This window comes from Erithacus rubecula, assembly GCF_903797595.1.
Source record: "Erithacus rubecula genome assembly, chromosome: 2".
Classification (NCBI taxonomy): Eukaryota; Metazoa; Chordata; class Aves; order Passeriformes; family Muscicapidae; genus Erithacus; species Erithacus rubecula.
This window is the reverse complement of record NC_136685.1, coordinates 100,292,053-100,318,578: the sequence shown is the minus strand read 5'-3', so window position 1 is coordinate 100,318,578 and position 26,526 is coordinate 100,292,053. Positions and strand designations below refer to the sequence as shown.

Here is a 26,526-nt window from a genome sequence, read left to right as displayed (position 1 = left end):
GTCTCTGTTAAATCTTCACTGGCAGTTTTACCCCAACTTGTTCATCATATAGTGGACATCCCATAAAGTCTACATCCTAGCGGAAATATTTCACTCTGGCATCTTCTGTGGGTAAAAATTCAGAGTATATGAAAGTCTTGGCTGTGTTGCAGTCTCTTGAATCCTGGATTATTTTTAGACTCAAATTCTCTGTTTTATTTTTCTAGGATCCCCATGCTGAAGAGTTTGAAGACAAGGAATGGATGTTTGTCATAGAGAATGTAAGCTGGAGTGTTGTTATGGTTTTTTAATACATATAAGACTTAATAATTTAAAAAGATTAAAAGGTGTCCAGATGCTGAAAAAGTCTTGAATAAAATTTGAGCAGCTGAACCACCATAAATCCTAGCTCTGTAGGAATGAAGGCTTTTTAAAATACCTATTGTTATGTTACAACTAAAATACAGGAGAGGAGAGTGCAATACTACTACTTAAATTCCTTCCCTGTAAGCATCAGTCTGCCATGCATTAGTTTGCTGTGAGCAACGAGTGAACAAGTTAGAGCTGGGTCATGAGTCACTGTTTTATGGGCTGTGACACATTATTTGTGTATGAGCAGGGCAGTGAAAAAGTCAGAGCTGGGTTATGACATCTGTACCTCCCAAATGGCAGCGCTCTCTTCTGGGGTTCAGTGCCACTGTCTGGGGGAGAGCAGAGCTGATTCTGGCCTTTGATGGGTGAGCAGTTTGGGGCAGGATGGAAAGGTGGGACCAGCTGTGGTCAGGTAGTGAGGAGTGTGAGTCATCAGCTGCTCCCTGGGATCCCTCTGCATGTCCCATGCACCAACTGAGAACCCAAAAGCTGCTCCTGTGAGTCTCCAGCTCCTCCAAGCCAGGAGCTCCCAGCACTCCTCAGAGAGCTGAATTCCTGAAGGCTGCACAAACAGCAGGCTCTGCCAAACTGCACTGCTTGACATTGCATAGAGCAAGTGCTTCATGAAGTACTTTTTTCCTTCTCTGTGCTGGGCAGCAGCTTCCGCTCTGGGGCTGCCTGGGCTGAAAAAAGGGGAAGCTGCTTTACCTGGGGTTTTCTTGAAAAAGAAATTTTGTCTTCAAATATGTTTTAAAAGATTGTGGTATCAAGGCAGTGTTTATTGCTAATTATATAGTTTCATTATGGACTGTTTCTCAATAACATGATTTAATGTTTATGTTGTTTTTAAACAAAAAAGAAATTGCTCTTCCACCAAGTAGTACCACATAACACTGAAGTGTGGGGAAGCAATGGATTTGCATGATATTGTTTTTTACCAAAAAATGCTTCTTTTTCTTGTCAATATTGGAAAATTATTTGAATGTCCAAAGCTAAGATTTATTCTTATCACCAGTAACTGAGCATTTAAAAGAGCTGAAAGCAAAGTACTTTATTTATACTTTTGTTTTAAATGTCAAGTTTCTATTTTCACTTACAAGCTTGTTAACACAAAACATAGTTTAGTTACTGTTTCCTGGAGTTTCCTTTTCTTTCTCACATAGTTTATTTTAATCAGGGAAGTCTCCATCTCCAATTGTCACCATACAAGTAGCTCTGGATAAAACAATGTCAGTATATTTCTCAGCCAGCTCCTCTGGGTGTTGCTGGATTTCCTGTGACGTTGCAGATGATTTTTTTTCAGGATTTTATATGGGGCATGTAGACTGAGTTTGTGTCCTGCTTTCTTTACATGTCAGTGTATTCCATGTAGAAGGGGCAGCAGACCATTTGCTGCCTGCTGGTCTTGCTCTCTGCCTCACACCTTTGCTGAGCTGTGCAGGGCAATCTTCTGTTATGTGGGAGCTTTTTTACAACCTCAGTGGTGCTGTTAGTTCTTCTCACAAGAACTGTCAAATAGTCACTGGTAGGTAGATGTTTATTCTTTGATTGGAGGATATTGTAATAGTATCTTCAGAATAATAAATGTAGTAGTTTTACTGCAAAAATTAGTGAGAGCTAAAGAAGCTGTAAAACTGGCTGCTTTCAATCACCTCTTTCTCTTTTTTTTAATTTTTTTTTTTTTAAATGCTGAAAGAGATGGAGAAACTCTTTTCCCAGGATAACAGCTCCACTTAGTGGTGGATGAAAACATGTTCATCGGTTCGAGCAAGTGACAAATGTTCCAATGGCTGGCTGACATTCCAGGGCATGGAACACCTGCCTGTTAGAAACAGGGGAGGCAGGAGGTTGTTCTCCTCACTCCTTGAATTATAGGCATTTACCCTGTTTGGGCCTAAAGTGTGATTGGCCTGGTATTACAACAACATACTTGTCATTAACCTGACAAGACCAGGTGACCTTTGGGAAGCATGGGGACATTCAGAGTCCCTTGGGATGTTTTCTGTTTTGTCCAGGGATGTTCTCTGCCCTGAGAGGCTGCAGGGCTTCCCTTCCTCTTTGGTCAGCAATACTCAGAACACAAAATACTTAAGTCTAAAGAGTTTAGGGATGTGCTTTAATTGAAGTTATGTGAATTCTGCTAAAAATTTTGAGTTTCTTTTTTTAAAATTAGTATTAAAAGTCATTCTCCAAGATAATTTTGCTATGCTTCACTATGGCTGAGCAAAGACCAGGTAGAAGAGATATACAATAATGCAGTTTGATGCCTTTGGAGGCAGATGCTACCAAATTCCAAACAAGTTTACTCTGCACTTTCGGAGGGATTTTTAATGGTGATGAGGTGATTTGTGGAAGAAAGCATGCTGTAAATGAAAAGGAAATAAGATATTTGGGGGGTTTTTCTGTGGTTATTTTCTTGTTTGGGGTCTATGTACGTTACTTCATGACCCATTATGTTGATTACTTTAGATTTTTTTTCTAGCTGTATTTTTATTGCCCTGATCACTCTGTATTTGTATTCTGGTAGGTGAACTTTGTCATCTACTGTATGTATAATCCATTAATAGTTTGATTGTAGAGAAGTTTCTTACCATTTAAATCTTGGTATTCATTGTCCATCAGCCTTTTCTATGTCTTTATCTCCTTCACAGCTGTTCTGTGTATCTTTACTGATAACTTTCTTGTCTCTAATTTTATCTCTCTTTAACCACATTCTGTGTAATTGATTATCTGCTTTTACTTCATGAGGCAATTATTGGAATTCTTTTGAGTTTTTTTTATGTTCTACTGAACAATAACATTGGGTGTTCAGGCTGGCTGTTGCAAGTAGGAGAGCCAGAAATTCATAACTAAGAGTAGGACTTGCCCATATGTAGAGAGTAATAGGCTTTCAAAATCTTACAGACTGGTGTTAGTGTACTTTGCCTATTCCATTTGAAGAACAAGGATGAGTTGCCTTCCATTTTGTAAGCCACTTGCTCTAGTAAATGACTTTTCTCTCTTATTGCTTCTGTAGGTAACTTGAATATATGTTGTTTCCACATTTGGTTCTTTTCACTGTCCCCTCAGAGGTGTCAGGAAGGAGGACAGTTTTGAAACAAAGACTGCATCTCTGAGAAGAGTTCAACTGACCTGAAGTTTTGGGCTGTGTTTCGTGGTCTCTGTAGATTGTTTAGCTAATGGAATGAGAAAGGGATAGGAGGGAAGAGAGGGAGTTTAAATTGGTCCAAAGATGTGGAAGCTTTGATTGGTTCTATCTACAAGAACTTTGTCTCAAGCTATCTGAAGCAATGGAAGAATGTAATTTTGCTTCCCAGCAAACTCAAAACATGGAAAAGTACTTAAGAACATCCACTGAAGACAAACCATAATGTTTACTTGTTTGCTGGAAGTTTTGTAGACAGTTACTTCCTGCATTCTTAATGAAACGGAGAGTCATGGAATGTTTTCTGCCTTGAAAATGCACAGACTATGAAGCAAGTTCCCCAGCTTTTTGTCAAAAATATTTTTGAGCCCATGTTTGTGCCTCTAATAGGATAGTGTTGTATTCCAGAGTTCTCTCTTCCAACCTGTGCTTATGTTTCACTGTTGTCCGTAGGTCATTCCCAGGTGGTGAACAAGCCCTTTCCAGTAGGAAATTCCACTGACAATAATTCGTTATTTCTGACACAAACTGTAGCCCTCTTTTTATGTGGCAGGCCTATTAAAACTTGGTCTTTAATAATATGACCTACTGATTTGGCAGGTGGATGGAGAAAAATGCCCCACCTGTTGGTGAAGCTTTGCTCATGGATTCCTGTGAGTTGGAGCTGGAGGCAGCCTCACCTGTCTTGTACAGTTGGCTCAAGGCAGTATAACTCCAGATAAACACTTGCTAAACAGTTAAAAAAAAAAAAAATTAAGGTAGGCTCTCTGCAGCATTGCCATTCAGCCTCTTCCAGTGCTCCATTGTCCTTGTTGTGGGAAACCATTCTGGCCAAATCTTTCTTGATAAACTTTAGGCTGCTCTTTGTTTTCTTAGCCATTAGAGCTCTGGAGAACAGAGTCTGCAGTGCTGTCGTGTGGCTGGAGGTTCCCTCCTTCTCACCTCTGACCCCAGCAATGTGACAGTGTTTACCTGTGGGATTTCACCTCCCATGATTGCATTAGCAGGTTATTGGCATTCTCTTTCCACAGATTCGTTTATGTGAGGGAGTGCTCAGTGTCCTGCTCTGCTCCTGCTGCCCATGGCTTTCAGGAGCTAGCTGTGCTCAGCTCTGCTTGCACTGTGTCACCTGCCTGGGGGTGGGGGGAAGCATTCCAGGCAGAATTTCCAGGCTGTTCTTCTACTGAGATCTGGTGGACACACCTCTGTACCTGTTCTTTCTAGACAGTCTTCGAAAAAACTTTGATGCCTTTTTAGACACTGTTTTCTAATGATGATTTTTTAATAGACCCATTGAAACTTCTGGAATGAGGGTAAAAAGGAATCTAGAGTTTGCTGATCATGCTGGTCTTCAGGGAAGAGTTACAAAGAATAATGAGTTTTAGCTGAAAAAATGAGATCTGACTTATCCTTCTGTGTTTCATTCTTGTGTAGCTTCAGGAACCCCAAGCCTAGAAAGAGTTCTGACTCAAATCTCTCCAAATCAAGAAAGAAACATTAGAAAACATTACAGAATAATTGACATAATCCAGCTTCATTTTGTTGGTACATGTGTGTTCTTTTGTGGTTGTCATCTCCCAGTCTACCCTTCCCCCCGTCGCCTCTGAAATTCTGGATCATGGTTGCTTATGATGATTTCTCATTTTGAATGCCCTGGAGCATGTTTTATCACTCACAGGTTTGGGGAGATTATTTCTCTCTCTTAAAATGCCTGGCCTGACACCACAAATAAAGGTGATAAATAAGGTGAAAGTAATGGGAAAGAGAGGGTTGGTGGTGGTACATAGAAATGAATTTGTTTCCAGTCTTAAAGAAGACCAATCTTGAATATGATACAATAAATGAGGTATTAAGAAAAAGTTAAGTTTTCATCAAATAGAGGTCTGAATATGTTGTTTTCCAAATTAAGCTTTTAGAGAAATAACTCATTTTAATAGGAACAGTAATTAGCCAGAATTTTGATGAAAGCATACTTTTTTTACTGGGTGGTTGAATATTTTTTACTTTTGCCCTGTATGCAAATCTAATCTTCTCACCTGTTTCTGGAAATAGATGTTGGGAAGCAAATGCCAGCATAGCCTAGGGAATTGAAATTCTGAGTACTGCTGATGCTATTTGCTGGAAGAACATGGGGAAAAGACTGACATAGGAACAGGTTGAATTCCTTACTTGCTGATCAGTTGCTATATCAGAATTTATTATAAAATCTTGGGTCTCTCTTCTAGTGCATCTTTGTAGCATGTGAGAACTTAAGTTTAAATTGGCTATTTCCTATATTTAAGAAAGAGTAGGAAAAGCCTGTCTGTCCATTTGTTTTGTATTTTTTGCTTGAAGTAATTTTTTTATGAAAATAATAATTGATCGGGTTAGCTTTTTTTCTGGATTAAATGTCTGCATTTAATATATTTAGAATAGCTCATAGTTCAGACATGCTTTCCTGGTCCTTTAATTCCCCTGTCATATTCTGCTGTGTGTGATTATGTGAACTGTGACTAGCTGCCTGTGTAAATTAGGCTGAGTATTCTGGTTTAGATATAGCTAGGAATTAAATGCTGCTTTGTCAGCTGTCTCACTCTTGTTCTGCTTTAAATGTAATAGAGGTTCAGAAAACCTGTTTTACTTTTAGTTTTTGCTTACATTAAATATTTAGCACTTTGTTCTAGTTGAGAAATCTCCGAGATTAGGCCTTTGAAGCAAAACTTGCAGAAATTGTCGTCTTGATTGGCTGCTCTGGCTGTAAAGGAACCAGGGTAGGAAATCTGTGCTTTTCCAGAAATACATTGTTTTTCCTTCTGTGCTCCATGCTTGCCTTTCTGGGCAATTTTAACTAAAAGGGAAATATGATCAGGGGCAGGTCCTGACTCTGGAAAGGAGTGGGAGAGAGGCTTCTCCACAGAGTGGATCACTCTGGTTTGGGATGTCTGGCAGTGAGTGACTTTGCTGTGTGTCCACACCGACCCTGTGGGAGGCCCTTACTTAAACAATCCCCTTGGATTTGGCATCTTCTGTGAAAAATACAGAGAATAGTGGAAGTGGATTGCACACTTGAGTTCTGCTGGAGAATTTTTACACCAAATGCTGTGGTACAAGTAAACTACCATCTGTTCAGGGTGAGTGTTACAAGTTATGAGTGGTAGGAAGTGTGAAACTGTGAGTGTTCTCCCCCCTGCATGGCCCAGCACAAAGGGGAGGGAGGCACCAGCAGCCCTGGGAAGTTCCAGGCAGGCATTGTGAGGGCAAGAGCTCAATAAACTTTTCTGAACAGCACAGTTAATTAATTGATATTTTGACCTGCAGCCACTCCTGTCTCCCCAGGCAAAGCCTGTGAGTGTTCACTTAGGACATACAACTTACTGTTCTCAATGTCATTTTCCTTCTGACCAAAACAAGACTGTGCACAGATCACCTGGAATGAGTCCTTTCTGTCATTAATGCATCATAAGCTATTAAAGCAGAGCTGAGAGATGACAAAAATCTTATTTAAATAAGAATTTTAGAGAAATTGTTAAAATAACTCCTAATATCTAATTAACTTTTTACACTTTTAATAGCCTTCTTTATCCTGAATGAGTGTGAAATGTCAGTCCATTGAACTCCACTGTGTTTTTTCAAAAATAGTTATGAAAATTCTTTTGTTATTTGATCTTCATCTGCTAAATAAAATGCAGTGCCCAAACTGTCCTTTAAATAGTGTTGTTTCTAATGCTGTGTTAGTAGCTGCACTAAGTGCATCTATATCAAATATAATTTGGCACATGCTATGGCAATTTTGAAAACTACATTACAGCATTTCAGTTTAACCATTTCTGGTGAAGGAGGCATCTGATTTTCTGGTATTTATTCTGCAGTTACATGGGAGGGTCTTGCAAGAGGCAGCTGGAAAAAGAAGACCCCTGGGCTCCAGGCAGAGCATCCTGGGTGTGTGGCTCTGGCTTTGTAGCTCACAAAGTGTGGTACACTAACATGCATAGCAACATTTAATTTATACTGTTATTTTTGGTTCACGGCAGTAAAGTACAACTGCTTTCTATCACTTAGAATCATTTTGTTTGGGTTTTTGAGGGGAGGTTATTTCCTGCTAGAAGAATCTGTCTCCTATAGCTGTGCAAGGCAGCTGTTTGGAGTTGCTCCCAGTGGTGTCCTTTACCAGTTAGAGGGAGGAAGCTGATAAACAAGGCAGACACTTTGGAAGCAAACCTTGAATACTACATTAGGCATGTTTAAAACCTGCAGTGTGTTTCAGCCACTCTTAGCATATGTTTATTCATAGAAAATCAGCACTAAAATACACTGGCCAGTGCATGCCAGAGCTGGAGTCTGCAGGAGATTGTTTCTCTTTCAGACATCAAATACATAAGAGTGTCTTGGTAATTGTTTTACAGTGGGGGTCTAATCATACTCTGGGCATAAGCTGAACCAAGCAACTTGTCTTTTAGTAGAAAAGCATTTGCTTTTAAGCTTGTTCAGCATGCTATGTTTTTTTTCTGGTTTTATGTGATCAAGTGTGTTTTTACATCTCCATGCAGTCATGGCTGTGTGTTTGCTCTTGATGAGGTTTGGAATATCGTTATGTAAAATACCACTGTCTGGGGCAGCATTATGCTGGATAAATTTCATTTTTGACCTGGTAGCTGTATGGTGTTAAAACAGCAGCATATGCTGCTGCCATGTAGTACAAAATATTCAGTATGGAAAAATGGCAATGCATTTAATGAAAAATATTTTTGACATAAATCACCTTCAAAGGCAAATAATCTGGGAGTCAAATTGAATATTTTGGTTGATTTGATATAATACCTTGCAATTGCATGTGCTCAAGGTATGGAAATATGTGTCAAAAAAGAATTAAAATATCCATTATTGTGTAAAATGTAGCTCTGCATTAAGTAACTGGATGGGATTGTACATGCAGGCAGTTGTAATTTAACTGAGAACATGTTATTTAAAAATAGTGGCCACCAGCAGAACTATAGCCAGCTGACAGGAAAATAAGAGTTCTGGCCTCCTGAAAACCCTTGTTATTAGGAAAACCATCTGGCAATGTAATAGCTCTGAGTGTTATTTCTTTCAGCCTCTTATCTTTGGTTGTTAGCTGTCTTAATAGAGTTTAATATAATAAAAATTAATTGACCTCCATAACTTAATTAATGCCATTTAATTCATTTTCCTCCCAGCATATTCTTCACTCTGAATTGATGCTACACCATCATATTGAGTTTTTCATGTGATTTTCTCCTTTCTCATTGTTTTGCATTATCAATGTCAGAGCCAAATAGCTTCTTGAATCTTGACAGGCAGTAGAAACAAACTTTTTCTGGTTTAGCTCAAGTATGGTGGAAACCTGAGTCTTGGCTGGAAAGACTGCCTGAATAAAATGGTATTGAATAAAATGTTGTAAAGGGCATTTTATGACTTACCAGTGTTTTCTCTCTTTCCTCATACTAGCATAAATATAAGATTAAACTGAATTTTTGCCAAATATACAGAGTTGCATCCCTGAAGTCAAAGGTTGCTCTTCTTAGCACAGTGGACTATATGTCCTGCTTCTGCCAGGACAGGGTTAATTTTTGCAGTCTGGGAGGGGAAAAGAGGAGGATGATTTTCCCCAGCTTCTCACTCATTTTTCCTCCTTCAGGCCTGTTAAAACAGCTTTTGAGAATTTCGTATTTTCTTTGGATGCTAAGGAAAGCATTTTCTTGTTGCTATGTCTGCTATGTCTTCAGTGCAGTCCATGCCTGCTTAGAGTCAGGACAGATTTCTGGGAAGGTCATTCAAAGATCTGCTCCAAGGGTAGATAGTCATGAATGCCATGGAATGTGGGAGAAAAATGGGCCAGTATTTAGGGAAATTCTCTGCTCCAATGGTTTAGAAGTTCACCCCTAAACAACAATGGGACCCTGATAAAGTGACAGAATATTTGCAAGGAGAATGCTGTGGCAGCTCCAGGAAGGAGCAACTTACTGCAGTGTGCTGGTTCCTGGCTGCTCTTCATGGACACTGTTCAATACTGGACAGCACCTTCAGGGGGAGGAGGAGGAGGAGGAAATCAGACCCACAGGCAGTGTGGCCACTCTGAGCTGAACCATAGGGACAGCCTGCAGCAGTTGGTCCTGTACAGAAAGAGAAATCCAAGACAAATGAGTTTGTGTAGTGAGGGATGATGAAGAGGAAGCAGGGAGGAAACAGGAGGAAGAAGCAGGGTCAGAGATAGTCACCTGACCCCTATCCTGGACTGAGCTGTGAGATTAAGAGTTCAGCTGCCAGCCTGGTGAGCCCTGGTGACCTGGCTGCTCCAATGCTGCAGTATCATGGCCCATGGTATGGAAACCAAGCACCTGGGAGCCCTGGGATGGGAGCATTGATGAGAGGATTGGGAAGAGGGCAGAAGCTGGGTCTCTGGAAGCCACTGCTGCCAAGTGTGAGGGTGCACACAGAGGAAGGTACCTGACACAATCAGCTGTGCTGGAGGTAATCTGTAAGGGTCCAAATTGCAAGAGTCACCTGTAGATCCAGATGAGGTCCAGAGGACACAAATCCACGTGGTGGAAATTTGTATGGAGTGTGCCATTGTTGTGTGCCAACTCACTGGCACTGATGTCAGTGAAAGGAGAACAAATAGTGCTTCAGGTGACTGCCCAACTCCAGCAATATGAAAATCATCTCATTGCCTCCCTAGCAACTTGTGTCTCAGCTGTGGAAAAACTGTGGACAGACTGGAAAGACTGGAGTAAGTTAGAGAGGAAACATCCCATGTCCCACCAGTACAGACCAGAGTCTCTGCTACTGGGAGCAAGCACCCCCTGCTTGATAGAGGGGGTTCAGACCACAAGGTGCCCTGGGGTTCTACCTGCATGACCACATGGAGGACAGGGGGAAGTGGGATGGAAAACCCACCTGTGCCCGGGCAACACAGGTGTGTGAGTTGAGAGGAAGAATGACCACAGGAAATTCTTCAAGGGTAAATGCCCCTCCAGTTTCCAGTGGGCAAGTCCTCAGACAGGAGGGGGCAGGCAGAGAGCGAGTGGAACATGCTTTGGGGAGTCTCAGTTGGAGCACTAAATTGGGGAGAACCATTCCTTAACCACAGCACTGTACTTCAGCACTGTTTCTCACATTTTCCAGTGTCCTGAAAGATTTTATCTATATATCTATATCTATCTATATATCAAGCATGGTTCATGTAAAGCCTGAAGATGGTACAGTTGTGTTACATTGCACTGTTACATAGCAATATTTCTATAGGCTAGAACTGAGAACAAACCAACCTGCCCTTCCTGGCAGGCTGAGCAGGATGGATGGCAGGTTTTCCAAGTTTGTTTTAATACCATGTGCAGCATAGCCTGAGATAGGAAACAGCTGTGCCTGACTCTGAGGACTTCACCTGCTTAAAATAAATACACTTAGTAGTTTTCAGAGATTCTCTTTAAAGACTCATTTTTTATGATATAGTTTTAATGATTTATACTATAAAAGTATTCTGCTCAGCAAGGGATAAGATTAAAGAAACTCTTAAAGCTTTCCTTTCTAAACCAAAACAATTCTTATGAACACTCGCCAGTCACAGGAAGGCACAGCACAAAATTCAAAGAACACATACCAATATTTACCAAACCAGAAGTGATGTTAAAAATCATGTTAAGATTTGCGTTTCCTATTTTCATCTGTAAAGTAGATCCCTGAAATGAAAATTACTTATATTTGCATTCTTTTTTTCCCTGTTGAAGACTGAGAAGTTATTTGAAATGTGAGATTTTGTAGTGCTTTTCACTTTTGAGTGCTAAATAAAATCTGAAAAGAAATCAACTACCATCAAAATCTGTCTGACAAAATGCTGTGCTTTTCCACCTCTCTTCCCTGCTTCCAGGTTGTTTGGGATTTTTTGTTTTGTTTTGGTTTTTTTTGGTTTTTTTTGTTGGGTTTTTTTGTTGTTGTTGTTTCTTGGGGTTTTTTTTTTTTTGGTTGTTTGTTTTGTTCCCATTGCTACTCTTCCAGTGTTTGCTTTCCTTTTTTATATTGTTCCACGAAAACAAGAAGTCCAAATGCAAGACATGGCTAATGACAATGGCAAGGGGAGGCCAAGGGAGACTGGATGGTCAGTCTCTGCAGGCAGCAGGGAGAACATGGCTCTTCAGCTTTTTATACTTTGGAGCCAAACCCTTTCAGAAATAAAGAGAATTGTGTCTGTCTTCATCATTTACATCCAAATAATATTTTCTTGGTATTTTCATTGCAACTGCTAGATGGAAGGTGTTATTTTAAGTGACAGGTAAATTGCTGGAAGTTATGCCGTAGATGGACATGATCTGGGAAGACATATCTGAGTAATCTTTAATCTCATCCCTACCATGTGAAACTTTTATGTTTCCCATGGCATGTGCAAATCTTTTTTCTTATAGTAAAGATTTTTAGAAAGTCATCACTCCTTTTCATTGAGAAAAAAACATCTGTCTTGGTGCATTGAAAAGTGAGAAGAAGAGGGAGGTAATTCTGCCCCTCTTCTCAGTCCTGGAGAAGAGGCCTCATCTGGAGTGCTGTGTCCACTTCTGGGCCCCTCTGTACAAGAGAGTCCTGGAGAGAATCCTCAGGAAGGCTGTGGACATGTTGTGGCGTCTGGAACACCTCAGTTATGAGGGAGGCTGAGGGAGCTGGGCCTGTTCAGGCTGAAGAAGACTGTGAGGGGTTTTTATCAACATGTATGAGTATTTGAAGGAGGCTGTCAACAGGATGGAGCCAGGTTCCTCTTGGTGGTGTCAAGCAATAGGAAGAGAGGCTACAAACAGAAATGAACAAAGGAAGCCCTACCTGAACGTGAGAAGGAAAAAATTTACTGTGATGGTGACTAAGTGCTAGAAAGGTTGTCCAGAGAGGTGGTGGAGTCTCCCTCACTGGAGATGGACATCCATCTGGACAATGTCCTAAGTAACATGCTCTAGGGGGACCCAGCTTGAACAGTGAGGTTGGACTTGATGATCCCAACAATGGTCCTTCCCCACCGTGCCTATTTGGTGAATCTGTGATTCTCTGAAAGTGGGTTTTACTTTGGTTGTGCTTGGTTGTTTTTCTGCCTGTCAGGCAAAGATGAGTTGGAATAACAGGCTGTGGTTTAGAGCTGATGGTATGTAGCAATACAGTATCTATATGGAAAGGCCATTTGTGTGGGTGGGATGGAATGCATGTGCTGAAGAATGATCTATCAGAGCATGGTTGCTTCCAATTGCTGAGTAATGCTGCAGATATTCATCACTATCACTGCAACAAAGAGCTCTCACATTGTCTTCAAGTTCAGCATGAATAGAGATTAACAATCTTTAATGCAGTTTGATTTGAAGCTGGATATGGTGGCACAAGAAACTGTGTTGATTCTCCCCATCTTGTGTGAAACCCCCACTCTGTGGCACCCTTCTTGTCCCACTGCTGGCTGGGAAGGTTTTGACTGGTTATTAAGGCTGGTCTCCACTGGTGCACAGTGATGAGCAGTGTGATGGCAGAAATTCTGAAGCCTGCTGATCCAGACTGGCAAGAAACAGGAACACCAGCTATTGGGCTGGACCTTAGAATTTTAAAGGAAGGAGATGAAATTGTGTGGGACCACCATCTCTTAGCATCTGGATTTCTCCCAAAGCTTTATATCAGGGCAGAGTTTAATCCACCCTGAACAGTATGTCCTGGTGAAGCCTGTGCAGAGCACTAACTTTGCATAGTGCTGGCAGTGTGCTACAGCCACTTGATGGCAGCCTTTGATTTGGTACATGCCTCATTAGCCGGAGCACAGCGCGGTGTGGCTGGAGTATTTGTAATGGAATAACACGTAGGAACTAAAGACTGCAAGGTATCTGGTTAATGTAGAGATGAAATGAATGAAACAGCAAGGCTAAGCTTTCCTGACCCTTCATGAGAGAATAGATGAAAAAAGGAAGAATGAGGTATTGTGCCGAAGGGAGATGATGAAATTCAAGATCCACACACATAATCTCTGGCTCAGCCTCTGAAATGTTAATCCCTGGCTAGAATTATTTGAGCTGTAGATTGCAATTTATCATCAAAATGGCACTGTGTCAAACAATACTTCTTGTATGTGTGATGTTTAGAACCATCCAATTTTAATATAAAATGGTTCACAGAGCACTGTCTAACATTTAAGTAGCAACTTGTTAAACTCAGGATATTTTTGCTTATTTATGTAGATTGTAGTAATCATGTAGATTTCTATTCCATAGATCACTCTTCGGGTCTTTCAGCTATAGAGTATGTTTGAGGGAGTGACCTGTTTTGATCAGAGCTGTGACAGGTGATGGGACTACTTGATAGTATTTCTAACACAAAGTGGTCAGGATGGTTTTTTTTTAGTTTTTTTTGAGGTGCTCAGTTAATTTTTACAATGAAGAAATCTGCCAAAAATTTGTTGATGGCTTAGAAATCCCCAGGATTTAAGAATAATGTTTTGCTGAGTTTTGCAAACAATTATTTTGAGGTTACAAAAAATATTTTCTCATTATGTTTTACAAGCTAGAATGCCCTTTAGGTTTTTCTTTACTTGCTTTTAAAGTATGCCAGTAGAGGGAGTAGAAAAATTACCATCCAGTAAGGATAAAATATTCAGCACTAAAATTCAGCCCTTTATTCTTTATAAATCTTAGTTTTCATACTGTAGTCTGTTTCTGAAAATAAAAGAAGATAAGCACAGTTCAGATAGTTTCTGAAATGGAGTCCATGTGAAAGAGTGTAATTATTAGACAAAAATATTTAAATCCAAATATATATTTAGAAATATGAATTGCAATAGCAATTTTTTCCCCTAAAACTTATGGTTTGTTGGAAAATCACAAGGTGATTTTATTGTTACACCAGACCCCAACATGTTTTAGTGCACGCTAATGAATCCATTTCTCTGCATTTATTTTGAAAAGTGGCCTCTATATAAACATGCAAGTAAATCGTGTAAAGCTTCTGCAAGCAGCTTAAAACCAGGGGGGAGTTGCTTCATGTCTCACATTTATTTGCTTGGAGAAGGTGAGAGTTGGAATGAGGAGAAGGGAGGAAGCAGCATGTGAATCATGCCAGCCTGGCAAATTTGTAATTCCTCCGTGAAAGTTGTTTCAGAAAGCGCTGAGATTTGAAGCAGAAACTATTTGGGATCATCCTGTGTTTTAAAAATTGTGTTTGTCTGTGATGGCAATTAAAATCTTCTCTAAAAAAACATGCCAGTATCAACAAGAGATTTTCCAAGTCTTTGGTGTGTTTGGGTAGCAGGTACGTGCCCGGCGCTCTGGGATCACAGGCCTGAGTGAGCAGTTGTGATGGCTGTGAACTGAACTATGAAGGAGACATTTGTCTTGGAGTGGGACCTTTTGTGTTAATCCTCCCAACCTTTATATCTGAGCATTTTGGGATGATATTTAGTCAACCAATAACTTGTATTGTGCACTTGTGATCCCTCTCCATCAGAAACGGATGATTGTGTAGAATAAGTATCAGTCTTAGATAAGAATTATTATTCTATTTTTTATTTTTCCTGCACTGTGGGCCATTTTTCCTCAGAGGCTGGTGCTTTAGTAGCACAGATTGGTTTTGGATTGGGATTTATAAATGGTACTCAGGACATGAACATCATTACATTGACTATATTATTTATTATTATTTGTGCATGCAGTTGTTTTCTGTACACCCAAGATAAACATGTTATCAGAGTATTTCTGAGCAAAGATATTCATGTCTTAAAATTACTCATACCAGAGAACCTTCACTGCTGTCTGCACAGCCCAGACACGGTAGGCACAGAGCATATAAACACAGTCACTGGTTTTCCTGCTTTAGAAAAGGTATTTTTCTCCTCTGGCTGCCTTTTACATGTCTCTGTGGTGTGAGTTGCTACATAAGATTGCTGGTTTTGGTTTTTGCTGCTGCATCAGCCTTGGTGTTTTAGCTGTTCAGGCTTGCACTCTGCCTTGCTGAGGTTGTGCCTCCGTGTGAGTTCTGTGAGTTACAAGGAGAACAGTCATGCTTTCAGAAATGGGCACGGGACAACATTGCACAAAGCTATATTTTGTGCTGCAGCATCTATTTTTATTAGATGGTTAAAGTTTTTGCAACTTAAAACCAATCATCCCTTCCTTGAGTCTTTGGGTTTCTTTGGGTTAAAAATATGTTCAAAACTTTACCTCTTTACTAGGATCAAGAAAGCTGTGCTTCATTCTTTCACACGGCTGTGAAAGATAAGACTTGTGTTTAATAAATGGGGAGTTCAGAATTGGTTTGGTAGTGGCCTTTATACCAGGTATTCTGACCCCTAAATTCCCTATGAATTTGAGGATCAGATTTGATTAATTTAGTAGCACTGAGCTATTTAAATGTTTAAACTTCCATTACATTCAGGATGCCTGATTAAAATTCTTGTGTCCCATTTTGCAGCATGGTGCTAATTAAACGTAAAATCTGTCTTTAAACCAGAAATTGTACAGAAGCAAGTCACAACAAATCTTGATTGTGTTTTGTGTTCTGGCTGGAAATGGTATGAAGAACAGCTTTTTAATTTTTCTGGGATGTGTACATGGATTTCACTGTCAGGATTTCAAAATTATTTTCTTCTAAGTAAAGATTTCAAGTTGCTGTACATAAAAGGAACAAAAGAGTTTTTTAACTTCTTGTCTCCAAATTTTTTTCCAAGTAATTCTTTTTAGAGTTGCAGATGCCAGGAAAGAAAATAAATCCACGTTTATGTACAGTGCCTGTGGATTTTTTTACTGAAGCAAAACTAATGGCTGTCAAAAAAACTTCTTTCTGAGCTTACTGCGATGTCTGGCTTCTGTATTTCTTTATAAGGAGTGTACTAAAAATAAATAGTGGTAATCAGTCTCTGTCATGATTTTAACTCAAAGTTTATCTTTCAAGGAACCCCAAATTTAGGTGCCTGAGCAAATTTTGACTGGATAGCATCAAACCCAAACAGATTTTTGCTGTACATGTTGTGAGTTTCTGCATTCCTGAGCTAATTGGATGTAAAGTGTCACGTAGAACTGTAGTATCTGTTGGTGAACCTGGGCAGACAATAATAATTACTAGGTTGAAGCTTGTTTTCTGTTGAAGCCCAACAGTATACCCTAGTTTTTGTTTAGGATAGGTCTGGTTTAATGCTAGTTTACAATTATTACTCACGGGGCATTATCATTTCAGATCTGTGCATCTACTTTTAAGGTACGCCAATTGCTGTAATTAATTAAAGTGCTGCAGATGCTGCTGGTTAAGCCAATTTAAAGAACAGAGCGTGAATTTCCAGTTATGTGAGCTAGATAATGATAATGCCTTAACGTGGCAGTCGCTCCTGTGAGCCAATTACTGCTCAGATAGCTGAAGCAGGGCTGTGGTTCACTCTCTGCCTCCGTCCATTCCGAGAAGACACGTCTCCTTTTTTATGCCTTTTGCTGCTGAGTAATCTCAGTTTTCCTCCCTGGTTGTGGGGTGGTCCAACTGACAGCTTTTACTCTTAATAAGCTTAGAGGTAATAATCCCAGTCCTGTAGGTCACATGTACAATATGCCTTTTAGTTTCATTTTTTCCTGCTCTAGTTTCGCCAAAACATCAGGCTCCCTGTAATATTATATGAGTGCTGTTGCTGACTACCTGGGACTGAAGCACTACTTTCTGATAATTGATTAATGCATATCTCTCATGAGTGCTTCTACCTAACAATAATTATGAGATTATGTTTGTCAGGTGTTTTGGTATTGTTTTTTAAATTTGCTTTTATTGTGGAATATTTTAAAATATGGATGGATCGAATATGAAGTTAATTAGCACTGAGATTTTTTTCAAATCCATAAGTTAACTTCACAGCCAAGAAGTAGAGAAGAAAATACTTCCATTTGAGATACTCTGTATTTTTAAATTTATTCTTGTATTTGTTTTAGATGGCAACATAATATATTAATAAACAAGCCATTAGGAACAACTTTGCCTTTTATACACATGTGAATTTATTTCTAGGGGAGCTTTAGAATTGTTGATAGTGCTTGTGCCTGTAACACTCCAGGAATGTTCATGGGGTGGCTGGAATGTGGAGAATAAAATCCTTTTAAAAGGATATGTAAAAACCGATTATTTGAAACTGGTATTTACTTTGTAGCACTTATTTTTATGAGTTTTAAATTGTGCAAGTCTAATAATAATAATAAATATACATCGTTTTAAAAAGTGGGAAGTGGTGTAATGCGTGACATACCTGCTGCTTGACTTGCCAGTGCCTTATTTAGAATTTCAGGCTTAGACTAGGGAGAAGCTGTGCCATGAACCATTTCTGTATTTTTGAAGGCAGCTCTCTACTGTCAGGTACGTGTGAGCAGGGCTGATGTGCCAGTGCCCTCAGGGGTGGCAGCCCCTCAGCACCGTGGAGGGGCTGAACCTGAAGGAAATGAGTGCAGCTGAGTTCATATGCAAAGTGGGGAGAGAGTGGAATTTTCCCAGAATTGAAGCAGAAAGAACAGGTTTTCATCCTGGATCTGTAAAAGTAAAGCCTTAAAGGTCTGCGAGGCCTCAGGGAGCCTGGGGTTGATGCATGGAGAATGGGCCCTGGAGAGAAACAGGGGAACATTGTTTTGTAGTGGTTGAGGCTTAGGCCCAGACAGAGGAGGAGGAGGAAATTGGCTGCAAAGGAGAGTCCATAATTTCTGTGAGGGAGTGGAAGAGAACAGAGTGCACTACTTAGATGTCACTGGCCTCATTCCAGAGAATGGAAATAAAGACAAGAAAGTGCATGCGAGCATTTATTGCTTTGTCCTTTTGTGTGTTCTTATGTGACCTGAAGCAAAGGGGAAAAAAAATGTTTTTGGAGCTCCTTAAAGAAAAAAAAATCTTTGTCTCAGTTGAACCATCCTCTATCTGCAAGGACAGGGAGCTGAGTTCACCTAGGCTGGAACAGGAAGAGTAAATCTCCACACAATACAGCATAGAAATGCAATCCCATGTGATGGCCAAACCATTCTCAGTATGCTCTGTCAAAACAGATGGTTTCTTGCTCTGTCCTCCCTGCTCCCCACTTTGTGTACAGCAGCCCTTCTGTGTGCCCTTGCTGGTCTTTGGAGAGCTCAGTCTGACCCAGCTGAAACACTGTGGGGCTTTTTTCTGGGGTGAGTTTCTGCTGGTTCAATGAGAGGAACTGGGTCATGAAAGAAGAGCCAGTAAAGTGTCATGACTGGTGCAAGGAAGGAGCCTGTTCCTGGAAAAGTGGAATTGGGTTTTGGTTTGGAGACAAGCACTGTCTGTTGGCAGCAGGTAGAGGTTGTTCCATTGTGCCTCTGCTGTGGATGAGGGTTGTGAGGAGGGATGGAAGTTCCTGGGACCCCTCATGCTCCTCGTGCCCTGCAGGAGCTCCCAGCCTGTGCTGCTGCCCTTTCTAGTCCACTACCTGCACGCTTTAGTGCTGGAGGGACATTTCTCCTGATGGGTTATTGGGCTCTTCAAAGAGCTGCCAGCTAGCAAGCATCTCCCTTCATGGGGAGCAGAGACATTTTGCTCAGAGACCATGCAGTGACCTGCTTTGGTCAAATTTCTGTCTATTCTCTCCTGCTGTCCTGTCATCCAGCGCTGTGATATTTCAGGGGCACCTCCAAAATCACCTTCTTCCATGTGGACCACTAGCTGTCCTTTCTAAGCCCAACTTGCATCAAGATTCTTGTGCTTTGCCTCTTTCTAGCTTCATGCTGTGGTAGGACTCTCTCTCCTTGGCAGTGAAATTGCAAACTCTGTGTTCATGCTTTCATTTTGGTAATGTGTAAGAAAGATACTGACCAGACTTATTTTTGTGGCATAGGAACATTAGCAAAGGTTTTATAAGACCACCAATGGTTGATGAAAGTTTGGAAAAGAATGAATGTGGCCAGACCTCCTCCTAACCTGACTAAGAGCTGCCCTTACTCTGTAGATTTACACTAAACATAAATCCCCTCTTGCAACACTGTCATGAGGCTCTGCTTGTGTGCGTTTCTGTGGGCTCCTGTTTGTTTTCATGTGCTGCAAGCCCCAAGACAGAATCTCCTGGTTTATAGGGGGCTAATAATTTGCTCCCAAATTTAACAAGGTGCTTAATCACATAGCTTTCTTTAACTTGGTTTAATTACAAGTAGATTGTGTACTTAAAGTTAGGCTTGCACTTAAATACCTTGCTTAACCAAGGTGCATCCTTTTTGGTGTCGCTCAGTCATGGTGTTTAATGGACAGGGAGAAATTATGGGCCTTACTGAGGAGCATTTATACACATGTTATCCTGTGATAGATGGGATCAGTAACAGTAGATGAGGTTGTCAATTACAACTGGCTGTAAGCTTCCATAAGACTTCTCCAATACTTCTTTATTTTTGTTGAATTTTCGATGCAATAAAAGACAAATTCTATAATTATGATTTGTCATCCATCCTTCATTTTGCAGTCCTTTTTAAAAAAAGTTTTGTAATGCAAGTTATGTTTAAAGAAATCAAATTTTGGGACAGAACTTGAAAATTACTTTTTATTATATCCAATTTGAAATAACTATTGTTTGTTAAGACTGCACCAGATTTCTTTGGGACACAAAGCTCTCACTGGCCAGTACTTTCTGAGAAGTAAAAAAAAAAAAAAAAAATAAAAAAAGCTGTATCAAGTTTTTTGCAATTAAAAATCTGGAAAAACTTGTTTAAGAAACTATTAGCCCAAGAACACGCATCTTTTGTCAGTATATTATGCAGCTCTGAATACAACTCTTTTTATCAAGAGTGCAGTGTTTCATATTTAATCAATGTAAAATTGAGTGCTTCCCTCACATGAATGTAACACAGATCAAGTCTCAGCCAAAGCAAATAAAAGAATGAATGCTTTGTTAATCATCCATAACTAATTTGTGCATACACAGAAAAAATGAAATCTGTTTTTGACAAGACCTTTTTCATAGGAACAGCAAGGGAGAATTGAACATGTAATGTGCTTTAGTAATAGAGAATAGCAATGGGAAGATCTGAGATGTTTGCCTCAGACGACTTCAATTTCTTGATAGTAACAGTATTTAACAGAAAGCTAAGATAAGGGTGGGTTTTTAAGTTGTTTGCCAAAATGTAATAAGACAAACCTATGCTGAGCAGACATAGATGGATTCTTGTATGCCTTGCCATATATTCATAAGTATTGCAGGGAACTGCCACATATCTCTGTGACAAACTCAGCTAATAGATAATACACAGTGAAGAAAATGTTAAATGCATTGCTTCTTTGCACAGGCAATATGATTGTGTTGCTCTGCTGACAGTGTGGTTATGGTTGATGGGGCAGCTTCATTACAAGCCCCTGTTTTCAGGCTATTGCAGCTTTAACAAAAAAAAAAATTCACCCATTTGACTGAAATTTTCTATGCTTGTCAGCCTTGAGGTGAATTTTACTTTAAGTACAAAGTTAGAAGAAATCCATTTAGCTATTTCCCTGATTAAACAAATTTGGAGGAAGGGCGGTAGGGATGGGCTTTCAAGAATTGAGGTTTATGTTTATTGCTGAGGTGCATTCTGGAATGCTTTATGTTTATCTTGGCTGTTAAAATGTATACTGTGTTGTTTATAAACATAGATATAAAAAATTAACTGCACCTGCACCACACACTATTCCCACTGCTGTGTGTGCACAGGGTGTGACAGCTGAGGTGTCTGACATGTGTGAGCATGTCCCCATTCCAGCTTCACACAGCTGCCTCCCTTTTGCCCTGGTTGTATTCCCACCCTTTTCCCCTGCTTCTTCCTGCTGACATCAGACCCAGCCCACCCCTGAGCAGGATGACACTGGTGAGAGCTGCAGATCCCTGTATTTTTTCTCCTTCCTGAACTCTGCAGAGCAGTGTGCTGCACAAGGAGCCATCCCCTGCCAGCCACACTTCTTGACATAACAGCTGGGAGGAGACTTGCATATTAAATCTGCATCAGCGAGGTTTTGCCCCTGATAGTGTGCTGTAGGTTTGGATAAGAGAAACAGTAATAAAGTGGCACAGGTGAGAGAATGTCTGTTGGGATGGAGACACTTTGTTGAAAAGCCAGCTCTTCCAGAGTGGATGTTTTGATGAGAATCACAGCCACGGAGCAGAGGGCAGTGGTGGCCTTGCAGTGTGTCCTCTTGGTGGCACTGGGAGATACAGGGAGAAGAAAGAGAAACAGCAGGTCCAGCAATTTCTTGGGATTTGGAGGCACTTTGCAATTGTGTTGTATCCTGTTGTTGTTATGTATTCTGGTGATTTTGGCACATGCTGTGAAGCTGTGAGTAAGATGCAAGAGAATTAAAAAAAGCAGTGTCATGAATTTAATAATGGAGATACATTCATGCTGCAATAATATTGCTGACATGTTCAGTTTGAAAAACATTGTGCTATCTTTTATGAAGTGGCCTTTTAGACTAACTCTGAGAATTCCCAAGGTGATCAGTAGTTTGACCTGGAGTCTCTGGTTCTGCCCAGTAAAATGTTCATGGTGTGAGCATCACTGCTTAGCACACAACCATCAGGCACTACACACCATTCAGCCATTTGCTCTGGGCTTTTGCAGTTAAGGTTCAACTTTGAGTACAGAAAAAATATAAAGTAAGAAAAATTAATATCTTCCATTGACACTCTTGCAGGCTTTTCTCTGTTGTAAGCCTTGCAAATTTTGTCATTTAACATTGTACATTTGCTCTATGGAAGTTATCCTCAGATGATAACAACTGGTTGGTGACGCACTGGTATTTTGCAAATCCCATTTTAACAGGTTATATCTATGCTAAATAATTAAGTCTTTTTCTGGAAAGATGAATGAAAGTATGTAAGGTTGTTGGAGCAGTTAATCTTTTTACCTTGTTTCTTCTTTGAGGAGTTTTACCTGAAACTTGCTTCCTTCTTGGAGATTACAAAGAAGCTGAATAATGTACTTACATTTGCAAGTTTGTTTAAATAATCAAGAGTTAATTCTGAGGCCTGTATCACATATGCCTTCCTGCATGGTATTTATTTCCTTAGGACAAGGTTTGCAGGTAAGCATGGCCTAAGGTGCAGAAACTGTTCTTAATAGTATATTGAATTCACATTAAATATTCCCTCCTGAGCTTGAGGTATTATTTCAAACCCACATTTTTAACATTAAGGATTCTGGGTCTTTGTCTTGGAGTGACATCAAGACAGAATAATGAAATTTAGAGACTGGAATGGAAAGAGAAAAGAAGCTGTAGTCAACAGAAGGGCTTTTCACATCTGAAACTAGTAATAAATCAGTAGCTAGTTTATCCTTTTTAAAAAAAATAGGTCAATTATTTTTCCTTAAAGACTGACTTCTGTTAGGGTACACTAGCTGGACATCTCTCTTGTGCAGCTGTTTGAAGGTGCAGTAGCACCATTCATGGGAGGCCTCTGCACACAGCAGAGGAGTGAATGATGATGATGGAGGCTTCCTGTCAGGCAAAACAGAGCTGAAGTGCCAGGCATTGTAGGTGAGCTTAAATGTAAATTTTGTAACCAAAACAACAGAGAACAATCTGTGAGTCCCTTTAGTTGATAAGTGAAAATATGTGGAGTTATGAGCTGCTAAGCAGTAAATAAAATCCTGGTTACAAAGTCCCCTGAAGGAGGAGGTTGCACATAATAAATGTGTTTCTTACTCCACTTTCTGCTAAAAGTTTAGGACCTAACTTCATCGTCTGCTGTTTCTCCTTCTCTAACATTAGGTAAATTATCTGTATTTTTACTTTGTGTTGAAGCTAACACTACAGAAATACTCTGCAGTTATACAGTGAATGCTTGAAAAGCAGGAGGAGCATGAACGAGCCTGGGGGATGCTGTCTGCAAGTGCCTCAGCTGCAGCAGAGCCTGGGAGCTGCTCCTGGAGGCAGAGGGCACAAGGGATCCAGTGGCACACAGCTCCCAGGAATAGGCACTGCTGTGTTTTGCTGAGCTGCCAGCCCTGCCTGCAGTGCTTTTCCCAACAGCCTCACCTGCCACGTGTCAGCAGCAGCTCAAGCCTAGACTGTCTTAAATCTGCTCCTTTGAGAGGAAAGGCTTGAGAATTTAAACAGCCAGCTGGTGATAATAAGTTTCTCTGCCAGCTTCAGCTGAACTTCCACAAGCTTGTGGCTCACATCCATGGCAAAGTAAAACTGTACAGGAGTTTACAGTAGGAGTTACTCTTACAGGTTTTGTTATATAAAAGTGATTTAGTCTTGATGGCTTTTTCTTGCTAATGATTACTGTGGTAGTTCACACAGGCTTGCACACAGCTGTACCCTGTACCTTGGCAGACCTGGAGGAGATGGTCACATCTCTGGCTGCTGTAGCATTTGGGGAAGGGAAAGGAAAGGAACAGACAGTTCCTAATGTGGAGTGATCCCAACAGCAGAGAGTGAATGGCTGTGAAAGGGAAGCAGAACCATTGGGACATTAGTGAGCTCAGCATGTTTGGATCTAGACTTTGCAGGAAAGGATGTCCTTTTGTTGCTTCTAAGGGAAACAGGATAGTCATGTATTCCAGGGCTCTTGAGTGGTACAGCACAAGCTGCAGCTCTGCAAACACAAAAAAAATTAGTGTACTTTGCAAAGATACAGTGATGTTTGCATCGAGTGCAAGGACAGTCTGAGTTTAGCTGATCAAAGGCATCTAACAGTAAATAAACCTGTCAGTAGAAGGGGAAACTTGAAGAGAGGAGAAACTTACACAGCATCTCTAGAGGAAATAATCTGAAAGAGCAAAAAATCTACAAATGCGAAAGGAAATGTTTCTCAAATCAGTTATCAATCTGCTGTATACTTTTGTGGGAGAGTATTCAGGGTTGTTCCTGCATTACTAAAATGTCCAAGGGAGAAAGCAATTGAAGATGTTATAAATAGATAATAAATAGATAAAACATAAAGCAGTTATCCGCATCCTAAGCAAGGTTCAGTATTTCAGGGTTCAGTAATTATCTACTACTTACTGAAATTGCCCAGCTCACCTGTAATTTTTTCTCTGTTGTCCTTTATAAGCATCAATCCCACTTTGGAAGGGGCTACCTGTCTTATACACATGGTCTATTAACAAATTGCTCAACTAAAATTTTAATCATGCACTTATTTTGCCATCTGCCCAGTAATTGTCTAAGAAGATTAATAGTATTTTTTGGTAGAAAAACAGGACCTCTGAATTTTCTTGGTGTTATTCCTCATAGTGTCGATGAATTACCTCAATTTATTAGGTATCGTTTCTTTTTCTAAACTTCCTGTCTGATGCTAATCATTGGAGATTTCCAGAGTCTGTGAATGCAGAGGATTAGCCTGTGAAGATGAATGGTTTGTTGTTACCTACAGCAGGTCAGTTGAGCACACCCACGGGTACGATTTTGGTCAGATTGAGCCTTTCACTACGTATCTCAGTCCCTCAGGGTGCCACTGAAATCTCATGGGGCTGTAAGAAGGCAGAAGCTGAAGTAGTGTTTTCTCTTTGCTTACTGAAACTATTGTCTCTGCTTATGCTACAAACGAAACAATGTGTGTTGCTTCCAATACAATGATTCATCAATGTAGGTGTGCTGATAAACCCAACATGTTGGTGTTTTTTGAAGGAGTCTTCAAGCTTAAACCTAAGATATGACCAGAATGAAAAATAGTTTGGTACAAAGGCTTTGGTTCAGACAAGGACAAAGGTCACTTTATGAGGATAACAAATATGTATTTATGTCATTAAGGGTAGCTGTTTCAATGTTTAAAAATGTTTTGTTTCATTCCAAGCTGTCATGTCTAGGGCTCCAGTGTTTCTGTATGTGCAGAATTTTTTAAACATTAAATTCTCCATTCAAATGCATCATAATTCTTAATAATATTCTGGATACCTTGAACCATTATTTGCTTTTAAACAAGTTTTCAGCAGAGATCGTGCTGCCTCCATTCGGTCCTCCAAATCTCCCATCCTCCTGTCTAAATTATTTTAACTGACATAGTTTCTAATTTACTCTCTCCAGTTGAGAGCTCCCTGTAGCTTGTCTATTTTAGCATTTAATTGCCATATACTCTCCCAAATTAAATTCTGTAGTGATCCATTTTGCTCTGCTGGTGAAGCAGTGATCTTTTCATCTGAGCAAGATGGTGTGTGCAGCTCAGGCACAGGCTGCCATCCCACGCCGGGAGAGGGAGAACCTTCCAGCTCCCCTCTGCTGCTGGGTGGGAGCTGCATGGGCAGGGGACAGCTTTCCTCCAAAGCAGGCTCCATTTCATTCTGAGGCCAAAGGAGAGGGAAACCCATTGTTTCTCTCAGTGAGTTTTTGGAGCTGGACAAATTGCTTTGTCAATTATTTTCTGCCAAAGTTTGCTCCTTCTTAAAATCTGTGTATCTTGTGGGCTTTTTATCATTTGCTTTAGTAAAAAATGAAAAGGCAGCCTCTAAAAATATTATGGTGTATATTTCCCTCATTTGTGAGAAAGACAATAATAATTATTGTTCCTTTTTACAAAATAATACCCAGTAAGGAAACTTGTTGTCTTCCCTAGTTAGGTCATTTTTGGATAATGTTTGTACAGTGATTACTAATTACTTAATATATTTCTGTTAAAGAGGGACCATTTAGTCTCTGAATAATTAAAAACTTAAGTAGTTTTTGATCTGGTTTCTGCTGAATGGAAATGTTTTCCTGTTATTTCTCAGAAAAGGAGGGCACTAGAGTGTGTGTGGAAAGGAGGGCACTGGAGCCTCGGGGGTTGCAACAGCACAGCAGGGTCACAGCTCTGTGCAGGCAAGCTGAGTTCAGGTGTGCAGAGGTAAAACACATCCTGCTGATTTCTCTGGGGAGACTCTTTCCCCAGCCCAAATAACCCAGAGGAATATGCCCCATGAACAAAACCCAGCCAATATTTTGATTCTGTGTAACTCCAGAAGCTTCTGAGGCAGTTGAACAGAAAATACAAAGATGTTTCTTACTTATTGGCACCTCTTATATTAACCGTGAAGAATACTCTCTAGTAGCTGGTAAGTACAGGATACAAGGTCATTAAAATACATTTTTAAGGAAAGAAGACTGCATGAAATTCACATTACAGCATTATT

The 26,526-nt window shown here is 40.2% G+C and overlaps 1 protein-coding gene across 12 annotated transcripts in view; it reads left to right on the top strand.

The window, feature by feature from the left end:
• EHBP1 (EH domain binding protein 1) overlaps positions 1 to 26,526 on the top strand; it is a 205,229-nt gene that overhangs the window by 45,245 nt on the left and 133,458 nt on the right. For all 12 annotated transcript variants that reach the window (XM_079324068.1, XM_079324067.1, XM_079324077.1 and 9 more), the window contains exon 5: positions 207 to 260. In XM_079324068.1, the coding sequence (XP_079180194.1) occupies positions 207 to 260 (54 nt within the window). The remainder of the gene's footprint in view (positions 1 to 206; positions 261 to 26,526) is intronic.